Source organism: Schistocerca nitens, chromosome 4 (genome assembly GCF_023898315.1).
Source record: "Schistocerca nitens isolate TAMUIC-IGC-003100 chromosome 4, iqSchNite1.1, whole genome shotgun sequence".
Lineage (NCBI taxonomy): Eukaryota > Metazoa > Arthropoda > Insecta > Orthoptera > Acrididae > Schistocerca > Schistocerca nitens.
The window spans coordinates 225191436-225205229 of record NC_064617.1 but is presented as its reverse complement, the minus strand read 5'-3'; the positions used below and the strand labels follow the sequence as shown (position 1 = coordinate 225205229).

Genomic DNA, 13794 nt, shown 5'->3' with positions numbered 1-13794 from the left:
AAAACAGACGCCACGGGCAGACTGAGTGCAGGAGGCAGATGAAACTCGAGCAGTAGGTGGAGCGAGAGTCACGTGACAGGCCACGCGACTTTCAGCCTTATTGCATTCATTTTATTGTTTCACCAGTACTAGTCCGGTTTTTTTCTAGCCACACCTCGTATTTAAAAAATCTGACTGTTTCCAAACAACCTACACACTTTCAAAAAAGTTACAACCGGTATCTGAACTGAGTGAGGAAGAAAAAGATTTGATCCACTTATGATCTGGAATTAATCTGTGTGAATTTAAGAATATATGTTCACACCACAGCTAATACTTTTTAAATGTTTTTGAAAAGTATCAAACATGTGTAAAGACCCACTAAAAAAACAACACAAAAAGCCCATCAAAAAATCGTTGAGAAGTGTAGGCTTGGATCTTTCTAAACAATTACTGACAAAAAATATTAGCATAAATCCTGGACAAAAGCTTTGCTCAACATGCCGTAGCTTTTGTGAGGAAAAATTAAGAGTTGAAGTCAATGAAAGTGAAACAGATGATGAAGTCATGGTTGAATTAGAATCACTGGAATCCAGAAATGAATCCCTCGTACAAACAAACATTGCTCTTGATAATTTAGGTTTAACACCGATAAAGCTTCATGGCTTGTCAGACAAAGTAAAGGGTCTTATTTTAAAAGGAAGGTTAGCAGTGTTGAAAAGACTGCAAAAAAAGTGGTTTCAAAAGCATTAAAATATGATGCACCCAGTTCTGATGATGATGAAGATACAAATGTGGTTGAGAAAGCAAAGGATTTTGATGTAATGATTTCTCTTATGAAAGAGAAGATTTCATCTGTTGGGAGGTCTAGAAAAATCCAGATTCTGACCTTGGCACCAGATTCTTGGAGTCGAAATAAAGTGATGAAAGAATTTAATGAAAGTGAGTACATGGTGCGACAAGCTAGAAAGCTAAAATCTGAAAAGGGTATTTTGGAAACTCCTGGTCCAAAAAAAGGTAAAACTCTTTCTGAAAATACAGTAAGACTTGTAACAGATTTTTATGAAAAGGATGAAAGTTCCAGAGTGCTACCTGGAACAAAAGACAAAGTAAGTGTTCAAAAAAATGTGTACATGCAAAAAAAACTCATTTTGTGTAACTTGAGAGAACTCTATTATTCTTTCAAATGGGAGAATCCCAAGGTAGAAGCAGGATTTTCAAAATTTTGTTTCTTGAGACCTAAATGGTGTATCCTTGCTGGTGCTGCAGGCACACACACTGTATGTGTATGCAGTATCCACCAGAATGTTAAACTATTACTGGATGCTGTGAAAATTGAAGAATCTTATAAAGACCTAATTAAGATGCTTGTGTGCAACACGGAAAACCAAAACTGCATGCTACATCATTGCGACAGCTGTCCTGCAAATACTGCACTAACTGAGTACTTAACTGAAAAACTAAGTGAAGATTATGATTTAGAAGAAGAAATTGTGGGTTAACACAGAGAGGGCAGAAATGATCAAACAGTCTGTCAGTGTTGAAGACTACATTTCTTTATTGGTTAGGTCATTGGAAAAGCTCACCCCGCACTCGTTTATAGCAAAATCCCAATCAGCAGCCTTTAACAGATTGAAAGAAGCAATTATTGTGATGGATTTCAGAGAAATTTGTTCTTTTGTTATACAAAATTAGATCCAAAGTTACCACTCTAATAGAGGTGGTTGTACTCTACACCCAGTTGGAGTTTTTCTAAGAAATGAGGAAAACAATGTTTTTGTTTCCAACCACTGTTTTATTAGTGATGACCAAGAACATGACACTGGTTTTGTTAACTTTGTACAAAAAGAAATTACAAAGTGGCTGTCATTACATCATACTGACATTGACTCAGTTCACTACTTTACAGATAGTTTTGCTGGGCAGTACAAAAATAGAAACAGTTTTAAAAATTTGACTGAACACTTGAGAGACTTTAATTTGAAGGCCCAACACTCTTTTTTTGCAAAAGTCATCGGAAGTCAATTTGTGATGGCCTAGGAGGAACTATTAAAAGAATTTTAAGGAAAACCAGTCTACAGGTTTCAGACGAAAAACAAATAACGACAGCAATCGATGTGTACAAGTTTTGTGAAAAAAATGTTGAAAACATTCATTTTCACTTTATTGACAAAAAAGAAGCTGATTTGCTATGGATAAAACTAGAAAAACGTTTTTCAGCAACCCGAACCATTCCTGGAACAAGAAGTTTTCATAACTTCAAACCACTTCCAACAACCAACCTTGAAATTAGAAGGACTACAGATAGTGTAAAACCCTCCTTAGTCTTTTTTTTCCATTCTTCTTCTGATTGCGTTCGTGTTGAACCATCCATAAATAGCTATGTGGCTAAAAATTATGATGGTAACTGGTACTTTGGACTGGTAAAAACAATATTCAATGATGAAGATACAGAAATTCTATTTCTACATCCTTCAGGACCAGCTGCATCATTTTATTGGCCTGAAAGAGAAGATTCTTGCACAGTGCCTTTGGAGCACATAGTCTGTGTAGTAGACGCACCTCAATCAAGCGGCACTGGAAGAATGGATTACTTCAAAAAAGACTGTATCAAAAGAACTGAAAGTTCTTGGATGAAATGGAAAAACAGTTTGAATCAGCATTAATGTTTATTAAAAAGATAAAATTACTCAAAAAATTCAATGTTTCAAGCAATCAGTTGGGTTATACATAAGTGTCGTAAGTACACTATCTTTGTACATAATTCTAATGTAATCTACTATAATTAATAAACATGTTAAAAAGCCATCATTATTTTTGTTTTATCAAGTAGCCTATATGTTTAAGAGTAAATTAAAACAAATTTGAGCATTCTTATAAAACAAAACATCCGTTAAAAAAAATTACATATATATTTTTTTTCATAGAAAATATTAATATATTTTAATAGTATCATTTTTATCTTCAAATATGTATGATAAATAAACTTGCTGCAAAAATTCATGATGTTATCTAAAAGAGTTTTTAAGATAAGCAATTTTAAAGTTTTGAATACAAATTAAATTTACCATTTCCGTAGGTTCGGAAAATGCAAAACATAAAAACTTTAAAAATTTATAAAAAAAAACTATAAGAGATACAGCAAAAAAAATTTGCAGATGTTGTCAGGATGGTATTGGAACTATTTGAGCCAAATTTCATGAAAATCTAAGGAGGTGGGTGCAAAATTTATTTTTTATTGGGTGATTTGATATGGAATGACCCGTCCCAGTTTAGGTTGCTTTGCATCTTTTCGGTCTCTGTAAAGGTGGTGGTCACAAAAGTGGCTCTAGCACCTAAACCAAGTTACAGGAGTGCCTGAAAATTTGCACAAGTTCATGTAGGGCCCTCAGGTACGTCCTGTACAAAATTCAACAAAATTGAAGATGGTTCATGTAGAATGACCCTTTGCTAACTACCCTCTGGCATGCAATTCACAGTGGTTCGTCGAGTATGTATGTTGATTTAGATATACCACGAATTGTTGCACATTCTTTATGGTTTCAAATTCTGTTTTGCTGTGGTTGAAACATAATTATTTTATAAAACTAGGGACCAAATATGAAGGGGGGAGGGGGTTAAGGAAACCACTAGCATATAAAATGTTAGTGTTTTATTCATTCAGGTCTGAAGTGCACTGCCTTAACAGATACAGAAATAAATTCTTCCATTAATTATCCATCATTAGAAATATTATAGTGGGCTAATCATTCTCCTTTTTTCAAAAGGAAATAGTCAATTAACAGAACTAGTGATGAGAGTTACAAATTGGTTTGTACTTACACTTCAAGTTCTGGGAAGTTTGCATACAAATAAATTAATGCAAAACATGAAATAATGAATATTCCACCAACAGCAAACACTGCTTGTTTCGGATTGCCAGGATTTGTTAATTTAGGAGCCATGGAATTCTGGTTTGAATAAGTAACTGTGAATGGAAAAATAATCTTCTAGTTTCGTGTCATACATAAACATACATTAGCCTACTGATGTAAATACAATAAGGAAAGTTCTGGCAGCATGTAAATATTTAATAGTAAAAGAGATTACTCACCAAATAGCAGAGGTATTGAGTCATCAAAAGGCACAGATTCTTTCTCTTTTGTGTGTGCCTCTTAACAACTCAATATCTCTGCTACTTGATGAATTACATGTAATATACCTCTATGCAACGGAATCAGTTAAGTGTCTTAAAATACTTTAAAAACTGAATAAGGTACACAGAACAGGTCTTAAAACGGAACTAGGCTATTTAAATGATGTGGAAGGTGAAAACAATATGCCCAAAAACTGAAGGCACTGACTTGAATTGGATGGAAGAAGTAAACATGAACATCATGAGAAATAATGTCAGAAACAAAAATTGCCCTGCCAGCTCTATGTTAAGACAAAACACCGGTACACACGAAAGTGCTACAAACGGCTGACAGAAAGGAAACATAATACTGCAGCTAACAGTTACTGATGAATAAAACTGTTTCAAAATCTGCTTTTGGCGCCACCTGTGATCTGTTGATGGCTTAGCTGACGATAAAAGTATATAATACATGCCCCGTTCTTTACACAAGAACTGTTGAACGAATAAAGTAAACATTTCAATGCAAACTACAGCTCTGCATCCAAGATGATCAAGCAGACTTCTACACTGGGGTAGGCTAAAAAAGGGAGTCTTCCTATGCTCCCCAGTTTTGTCAAGGTAACATAATCTACATGCATCGTTAGCACAAAGATGAACAACGCTATGTACCAACACAGCAAAAAGAAATAACTTGCAACCCAGATACACGGAAATTGATCATTCTCATGTATTTACAATACAATTTCGGTATTTTGGAACAACTAACTTAACAACGATTCAAACATACATTTTCTGAGCCGTTTACCAGTCCCAAACGCTGTATTTCTTTCATGACAAATGTTTTATATTTCTTCGATATCCTTATTAACCTACAATATTACCAGTTTATTTCGCAAGTCCGATACGAGATGCTAGGTGCCGCTTTACTCTGCATATTTTCGTGTCTTTTGATTGCCTACGTAACTATCGCACGGAGGAGCTATGGTCGATGTAATAATTTTAAAAAAGACTGGATAAAAGACATTACCATTTACATTACGACGTAAAGGAAATCTCACACCCCAATGTGTTTCACTAGGAAAATGAGGATGTTGTCTCTGGATATGACAGGAAATGCGAATAGGATACGTGCGTCTCCGCAATGATTCAACAGTGTAATCATTTACAAATCTTCTAGGATTTGGTTCAAAATAAGTTGATGTAATCTCTGCGCACTGTACTTGTAATTCACCTTCATCAGAACTACTTGATGTCATGGTTCTTCTTCCTTATAAAGCGCCAATCTTATGTTTAACCGTCATCCGTTACATTCCCATCACTACCCAAACACAAACTTCAGTTCCTAGCACGTGACACAACACTTCATTCCACGCATTCTGCCAAAGATGCTGACCGCAAAAATAAACACCAGTTCTAGCATGGCTCTAGTAGGAATTGCCCCAAGAAATATTAGTGAGTCACGAAGGTTAGAAAACTATATAAAATTAGAAAAACACTAAAAGAAAAGTTTGAGGATAATAATTAGGCCCTGGAATATAGGTTTAAGAGTTATGCAAGAAGCTACACGCTTTGTTAACAGCAATAAATTTAATATTGAAAGAGTCATGGATCTATACGTGAAAGATGGGGTAATTTGAATTTTAACATAGTACTGCTCTAGTTAATAACAAACTGAAATTTGTTGCAATCTTCAGCGATGCGGTTTTGCATGTGTGATAAATCGCTTTAACTGTACGTATCGTACTATATTAGCATAGCCAGCTGCATTTAGACTGAACTTGTCCAAAGTAGTCATTTGTTTAAGTTATATATATATATATATATATATATATATATATACGGTAGACTGGGGATACTTCGGCATAGCCTGCTGCCGGCCTGCCTTTATTGTAAAGGTATTAAAACAGCAATAGAGAAAAAGAAGCTACTTCAGAACTGCGACACTTCAATGCAGTTTTAATCAATTTATGCAAAGGCACAGCACTGTTTTGACACACAGGGCAGTGAAAAACATCACGTACGCAAGAGCAGCAAACGACAAAGAAATCGTGAATGCATTCTTTGACAATTTGGAGATAGAGATAGAAGGTGTTCCACCTGAGAATGTGTGGAATTACGTCAAAACCAAATTAGTTGATGATCTCGAGCGTTTGAAAATAATTACCAAAGGGGGAACAATCACCCTGTTACGTAGATTACAAAGGCGAAAACTTGTGAGACACATGGACAGAAAATGGGCCACAGGGAGCTAGGCAAAACAGAATCGAGAGTGGGTGGTCTGGCAGTGAGTGCTTTGAGAATTGATTTATCCAATCACTCCTGCCTATCTTGAGATGACAAGATGGTGTTGAAGCTTATTATAGGCCACAACCTGAGCACACATATAAATCTTGAAGTGGTCCAGTTGTGTGAAGAGTACAACATAACATTCATTGCACTGCCACCAAATGCAACCCACCTTCAAGGACCACTTGATATTGCATGCTTTTTATCTTTGAAAATACAGTGCTGGAACATCCTTGGGGATTGGAAATTGACAGCATTGGGCAGCAGATGAAGCTCTGTGCTCAAAAACCAATTCCTCACCTTGCTCAAGAAGCTGTGGGAATTTTGACCTCAAGAGGAGATAATTTGAAAACAGGCTTTCAGGAAACTGGCATCTACCCCTTGAATCATCAAATTGTGCTGGAAAAGCTTCCATCATTCATGATGGCCCAGAAAATAAATGTCACTGCAATTATTGGTGACACATTCATGGATCAATTCATGCAGAAGAGAAATAAAGCAACTCAGAAGTGTCAAACAGTGAGGCATAAAAAGGTAAACGTTCCCAAAAAAAGAGCATTTCTGCAGGAGATGTTCTTCCTCCCAAGATGAATGAGCCATCCACTTCAAGAGTAAGAACTAAAATAGCACAGAGAGCTCGTCACCTAGCAAAGACGATGCTAAATAAAGAGGACACAGACAGCAACACTGACAAGAGCTCATCTTCTGTACATTACGCAGAATCAGATGACAGAGTAACCATGGATGTTGAGGATGAAGAACATGGATCCAAAGACACTGATGAGTCTTCACAAGCCCAGTTGGTTACATCCCGTAGGTTGGTTGATTTGGGGGAGGGAACCTAACAGTGAGGTCATTGGTTCCATTGGATTAGAGAAGGATGAGAAAGGTAGTCGACCACGCCCTTTAAAAGGAACCATCCCAGTATTTGCCTGATGCAATTTAGGGAAACCACAGAAAACCTAAATCAGGATGGCCGGTTGCAGGTTCGAACCGTCATCCTCCCAAATGCTAGGAACCAAAAAGAGAAAGTGTTTGAGGGGATGATCGTACTTGTCACATATGAAGGTAAACTATATCCAGGACAAGTCAGAAAAAGAGAAACGAAGGGTTAAATGGTCTCCACCATGGAAAAATGTGGAAACAAGTGGAAGTGGCCTGAGAAAGAGGATCTTCTAGAATATGCTGCAAATCATCACCCCGCTGGAGTGAGTTGGTTGTCAAGATATTTTCTATGTTAAGCAGATGGGACTGTATGCACTGGACTGAATTTTACCAGATGCCTTTTTTATTTTTCGGTGATCTGCATTTTTTCATGATTTTGTGGCTGTTCACAGTTACTCATTAATTTCTCTACTTCTTAGATGTGTTTAATTTATTAACTTTTTCAGAATTTCTGTGTTACTATTACTTTTGTCATTGTTGTGGAGCCAATACTGGTCCAAATAAAGAGATATCATTGTCGTGGAACCAACCCAAGTAAAGAGTTGGTAGTCTAACATTTGGACAGTTTTCTTTCTTTATTGGCTTTAGCCTGAAAAGTTATTTGACCCACTTGGCAAGGAATGGTTACAGAACAAAATGAGTTTCATATCCAAAAAGAGGATGGTTAAATCTATTAAACTCATTTACATTTACTCATTTAATATCCTAAAACGTTTCAGAAATCCAGGAAAATACTAAAACCCATCCCAAAGTACTCCCAGTTTACGATATATGTAGAACTGAAACTGAGTAAATAAATATAAAATGGAAAGAATTGTGACACTAAATGGAACACACTTATGTGAAGTAGTCTCTTGTATTCAGCCAGAAAAACATAACGAGAAGTTCGAATATAGCATACGTGAAAACAAATGCAAGGAGACACACATTTCTGCCACATAAGGCTGATTTATTGCTAATGCAAACAACGATTGTAGATGATTATGTGGGTTTAAATTGAGTGGTTACATACCAGTAGTCATTCATAGGTGATGATGTGAAATGAAATTGTAAGCAAATGATGAATTAAATAGTACTGACAAAAAATGTATAATTCATCTATGAATACAAAATGAACAAAACTTTTTGAACAAAGCATAATAAATATATTAATTTCCCTTCTATTGTTTATCAATAGCATACTAAAAACACTGTACATATAATTAGTTTTATATTCATAAAATGGCACTGAAATTGATTTCTATACCTGTGTACAATTCAGAATTTTACTAAATAACTATGGTGCAATGGCTAAGACACTACAATTGTACACAGCTGTACAAAGATTGAAATCTCGATCCAGATTTTGGTTAACTGAGATGGCTCTAAGTTGCCTGAAATAAATGAAGAGCAGCTCCTTTGAAAAACACTGATCTGATTTCTTTCCAATACCTTATCCCATCTGAGCATTGCATTATAAAATATTGAAAAATGGAATAAAATCATTTGATTTGAGATTTTGTTCTGACCTTAATACCTCATCGTTGATGGGATGTTAAATAAAAAACATCACATCTTTTTTGTAAGTCTTGACAAACTTGTGGTGCTTCTGGCTTTTCAGGCTGCCATATTGAGTGTATGGTTCTCACCAAAACTCCTTGACGAAACGCTTCAAAGATCTTTGAGAGCAAGTCATTCGAGCTTGTGCCCATCAACAACAGAGGTGTAGACAACTTTTTCTGGAAGGAATGGGGGCTTAGTTCTAGTCAAGTACAAGACGTTCATTCAGGTCAGTATCCCAAAACAACAGCAACTGACCTTTCATCAACTGTTTCAATGTTTGGAATTGGAACATGGGTTGCATATACTGAAACTTTTGACACAAATGAATGGAAATGAAAGCATTGGAGTAGAAAAACTGCAATGCTTATAGATGATCATGTAAATCATAATTTTTTCATCAGTCTTTTGACGCAGTTATTTGTTGGATGTATTCAAATCTCTGCCCTCCCCTACAATTTTTGCCCTCTGCAGCTCCACCTAGCATCCTACAGGTAATTGCCTGATGTCTTACGTGTGTCCTATCATCCTGTCCCTTCTTCTTGTCAGTGATTTCTATATGCTCCTTTCTTCATCGAATCTGTGGAGAATCTCCTCATTCCTTATCTTATCAGTCTACCTAAATTTGCATCTCAAAACCTTCAATTCTCCTCTGTTACGGTTTTCCACAATCAATGTTTCACTATCATACAACACTGCTCTCCAAATCTACATTGTCAGATATTTATTCCTCATATTTTCTCTTTCTAGATCAACATCTCCAATGAAATTGTCTTGATTCATCTTCAGTTTAGCTTCCATTATCAAGCACAACATCAGAGCTGCCTTTACCTTTCCTAAAACCAAATTGGTCATCATCCAACCAATACTCCATTTTCTTTCCCCTTCTTCTGTACATTGTTCTTGTCAGCAGCTTGGATGCATAATGTGTTAAGCTGATCATTTGATAGTTATCACACTTATTTGTCCTTTCTGTCTTCATACCTGTGTGGATGGTATTTTTTTTCGAAAATCTAATGGTAAGTCGCCATTCTTATACATTGCAAGAAAAAAATCGCAACTCAAAAAAGTAATCAATAAAGAGTAAACAAATTTCGAGAATACATATGTCTAGGTAATATATTTAAATGGTTAACTTTGCAAGATCACAGGCTAATGTAAGTGCAAGTTAAAACCATTGCAAATGTGAAATGCTGGTATTTTAATAACTGGTGTAACTGCCAGAAAGTTACATGTAAGCATGCAAATGTGCATGTACGGATGCTGGATGTCTGTTTTTGGGATGGAATCCCATGCCTGTTACACTTGCTCTGTCAATAAGGGGATGGTTAATGCTGATTGAGGATGGTGCTGGAGTTGTCGTCTAATGATGTTCCATATGTGCTCTACTGGAGACAGGTCTGGTGATTGAGCAGGCACAGGCAACATATTCGGCACTCGGTAGAGCATGTTGAGTTACAACAGTGGCAGGTGGGCGAGTGTTATCCTGTTGGAAAACATCCCATGGAATGCTGTTCATGAACGACAGCACAACAGGACGAATCGCAAGACTGAAGTACAAATTTATAGTCAGGATGCATGGGACAACCACGAGAGTGCTCCTGCTGTCATATGAAACCACACCCCAGTCCATAATGCCAGGTATAGGTCCATGTGTCTAGGCTGTAGACTGGCTGGTTGCAAGCCTTCAATTGGCCTCCTCCTAACCAACACACAGCTATCACAGGCACCGAGGCATGTCAGCATACTGTCATATCGCTGGCTTGGTTGTGGATTGTGGTGGTGGTGGTGGTTAGTGTTTAACGTCCCATAGAGACGGAGCGCAAGCTCGGGTTAGGGAAGGATTGGGAAGGAAATCGGCCGTGCCCTTTCAAAGGAACCATCCCGGCATTTGCCTGAAACGATTTAGGGAAATCACGGAAAACCTAAATCAGGATGGCCGGAGACGGGATTGAACCGTCGTCCTCCCGAATGCGAGTCCAGTGTGCTAACCACTGCGCCACCTCGCTCGGTTTGGTTGTGGAGAATCTTTGCGGGCAGCGCAATTGCAGAGTTGAGCACGGGACATGGAGCTGTTACGTTGTGCTGTGGATAGATCTACATGTGAATGGCATTGTTATGGATATTCGAGTGTTGCTGCAAGTGCTATCACAGTAAAGTGATGAAATATAGAAGTGATTCAGAGGAAGGTGCGTAATGATGTAATTAAAAATGAGCAGTGCCACCAATAACGTATTTGGGTACCCTCTCGTTCTCCTTCACAGCGTACATCAATCATCCGCGCCATGTTCGGTCTCTCAGAATGAACTAATGTGAATCAGTAAAAAATAGTTACCATAAAAGAGTAGAATCAAGTGCCAGTGTCCTGTAGCAAGTGTGTGAACGTGCGTTCGATCATCACGTTTCCGTATTATCAACAATCAGCCGCGCCATGACGGTAACGCGCGCGCTCGTACAAGTGAGAACTGAGAACTGAAAAATTAACTTTATGAACAGTGTTATATCATTATCAGTGTCAAGGAGGACTGGTACCAAAAGAAATCTGCCTAGAACCGCTCCGCCACCCCGTCAGCTCTCACGTGACAGAAGGCAAGTTCAGCGATATGTAATTGCATTCTCAGTTGTTCACTCAACATGCTTTTCATACTGATAAAGAAATGTCGTTCTCTCTACTTCATTGCAATTGCTTTATCTTCTGAAGCTTTAGGTTCCGGATGTTATTCCCTGTGTAGCGCCATATACAGTCGTGCTCAAAAGTATCCGAACGACCTGAATTTCATTTCGCCTGGTTCGCATGCAACCCACATGACGCAACTGTCTAGCACATCCTCTAATCGCTCCTTGGTACAGTTGTTTGACTATTGAAAATGGTTCCAATAAGTCACCATTAGAAAACACTGCTCTGTATCGCAATAACTCAAGATGTAAAGTAATATCAAGGTACAACAAATATCAGGGAACACCTTATCACAGCTAAGACGGTCCTTAAGGCTTGTAAGCTCACTTTTATTACAATAAATGACATACACGAAATGTTACCACTCTCATTATTATGTCAGATAGGTGATGCACGTAGTAAGTTTGTCATATTGGTGTTTTCCTCTTCAAAGTAACAAACCGTACTTATTATTTAACACAAAATGACATTAAAAATTTAAGTTATTCGCGAGCAGCTAGTTGAGAATATGTATGAACTTCAAATGACACGATCAACCGTCTCGTTCTGCATGTGGACTCAAACCCAGGCCATGCAGACTAAGCAAAGACTTCGTGACTGGAAACTAACAGTCATTCCTGACTAGGCATACAGAGAGTGATATACCTCGATTTTAGACAGTATCAGTTAGCAAAAATCAACTTTAAATTACATAACGTAAACATTTTGAACGGACGCGAATTCCTACCCAGCATCTATTGTCCTCGTTAACGAACTACGAGAGATGTTAAATATTGCTTCTTCACAAGTAACTTACTTGAAATGCCGTGAGGTAAATCTTCGTGTTGGACAGGGATTCGAACCCAGAACCTAATCGGATTGTTATCGAAGCACAATCAACTGTGACATATCGGATTTTCTCGCCAGTAGCTAGATGTTTTAACTGAAATGACGAGAAGAAACATAAATTTTTTCCTTCCCAGCACTCCAACCTGGCACCTATCGCTGGTACATTCTACAGAAAACGAACGTTAAATATGGGTTTGTTACACCAGCAGCGACATGTGAGCATGTTTGAACTAGAAATAATATGAAGAAGAGTTCAGTGCTGACTGGGAATCGAACCCCACACATATCGTTGACGACTGCACACAAAGAAATGTCAGCTACCGAATTTTTCTCCACCAGCAGCTCGGAATAACATCCTTGATCTTACTGTGGTCTCGCAAATAATTCTGTGTCTCACTGGGCCTCAAAAACGTCAGATATCGTTAGTGTTGACAACAAATGAAAATACATCAAAAATCAAAATTATTATCCACCAGTAGATAGGTGTTCTCATGCTAGAGCTTGATAATCCATAATGAAAACTTTAGTACCGGGCCAGGATTCGAACCCATTCATGCGCAAGGTGTGGAGATGTTGAAGAATCTGCAGTTTTGAACAAACAACAAATTGTAGTCGAGCTGTATTGTCGCGAAGGGATCAAACTCCGCGTTAAGGGCGGTCTGAGTTGCATTCCCAGTTCAGAACTAATTTTATCGACATACAGAAGCTCAAATAAAAAATGGAATAAGTTACCTGTGGCCCTACACAGCGTTTGTTTCGTCACTAGAAATAAATCACTAGTATAAGAAAGGTTCCTGCTCATAGAGTTTCTACATGTCGCGACTCCTGACTTTATTGTGGTTCAACCTAACGTCTACTTGGTAGAGAAGGAATATCATGTTTCATGTGAATTTCAGACCACAATACCATTATACCTTCTTCACTTTGCGTAGCCAGAAGAGAATAGACTCCGTTTCTCCCTATCAGAAATCATGAGCAGAAGTTGGAATCGAACCCAGACCACAAGTATATGAACCTATCATCAAATCAACAGACCACCAGTCCTCTTCCAGTTTAAATAAGAAGTGTTCCTTTCCACTTGAGCCATTCTATTGCGCTATCTGTTTGTTGAATACGTCATGCAGTGCAAAAGAAAAGCTGTAATGTCTGTCTCTCAGATCTCTAGATCCGGCCATATGCATTATCTCACAGCATTGTGGAATGCGTAAGTTCTGAAGGAATTGTTGTTGACTTCTGGAGCTGCTGTAGCTGTGTGTTTGCTAGTAGCAGAACAGTAAACCTCGAGAGTTCGAGTACATTCACTGCTACATTTTTTAAATGCAATTCTGCTGTCTGCTGAAGTTATCAATCTAATGGTTGAACATAATTCCCTTTATTTCTCAACCCAAAATAGTCGCATGTGGAAAAAGTGCTAACTCTTGCA

At 37.7% G+C, this 13794-nt stretch overlaps 1 protein-coding gene across 1 annotated transcript in view; it reads right to left on the bottom strand.

The window, feature by feature from the left end:
- The window catches only part of LOC126251620 (transmembrane protein 41B-like), a 50818-nt gene extending 45357 nt beyond the window's left edge, over window positions 1-5461 (bottom strand). The window contains exons 1-2 of the mRNA XM_049952162.1: window positions 5328-5461; window positions 3802-3946 (exon numbers count right to left, since the gene is read on the bottom strand). Of these exons, the coding sequence (XP_049808119.1) occupies window positions 3802-3946; window positions 5328-5352 (170 nt within the window). The 5' untranslated portion in view covers window positions 5353-5461. The remainder of the gene's footprint in view (window positions 1-3801; window positions 3947-5327) is intronic.
- Window positions 5462-13794: the final 8333 nt, after the last annotated feature.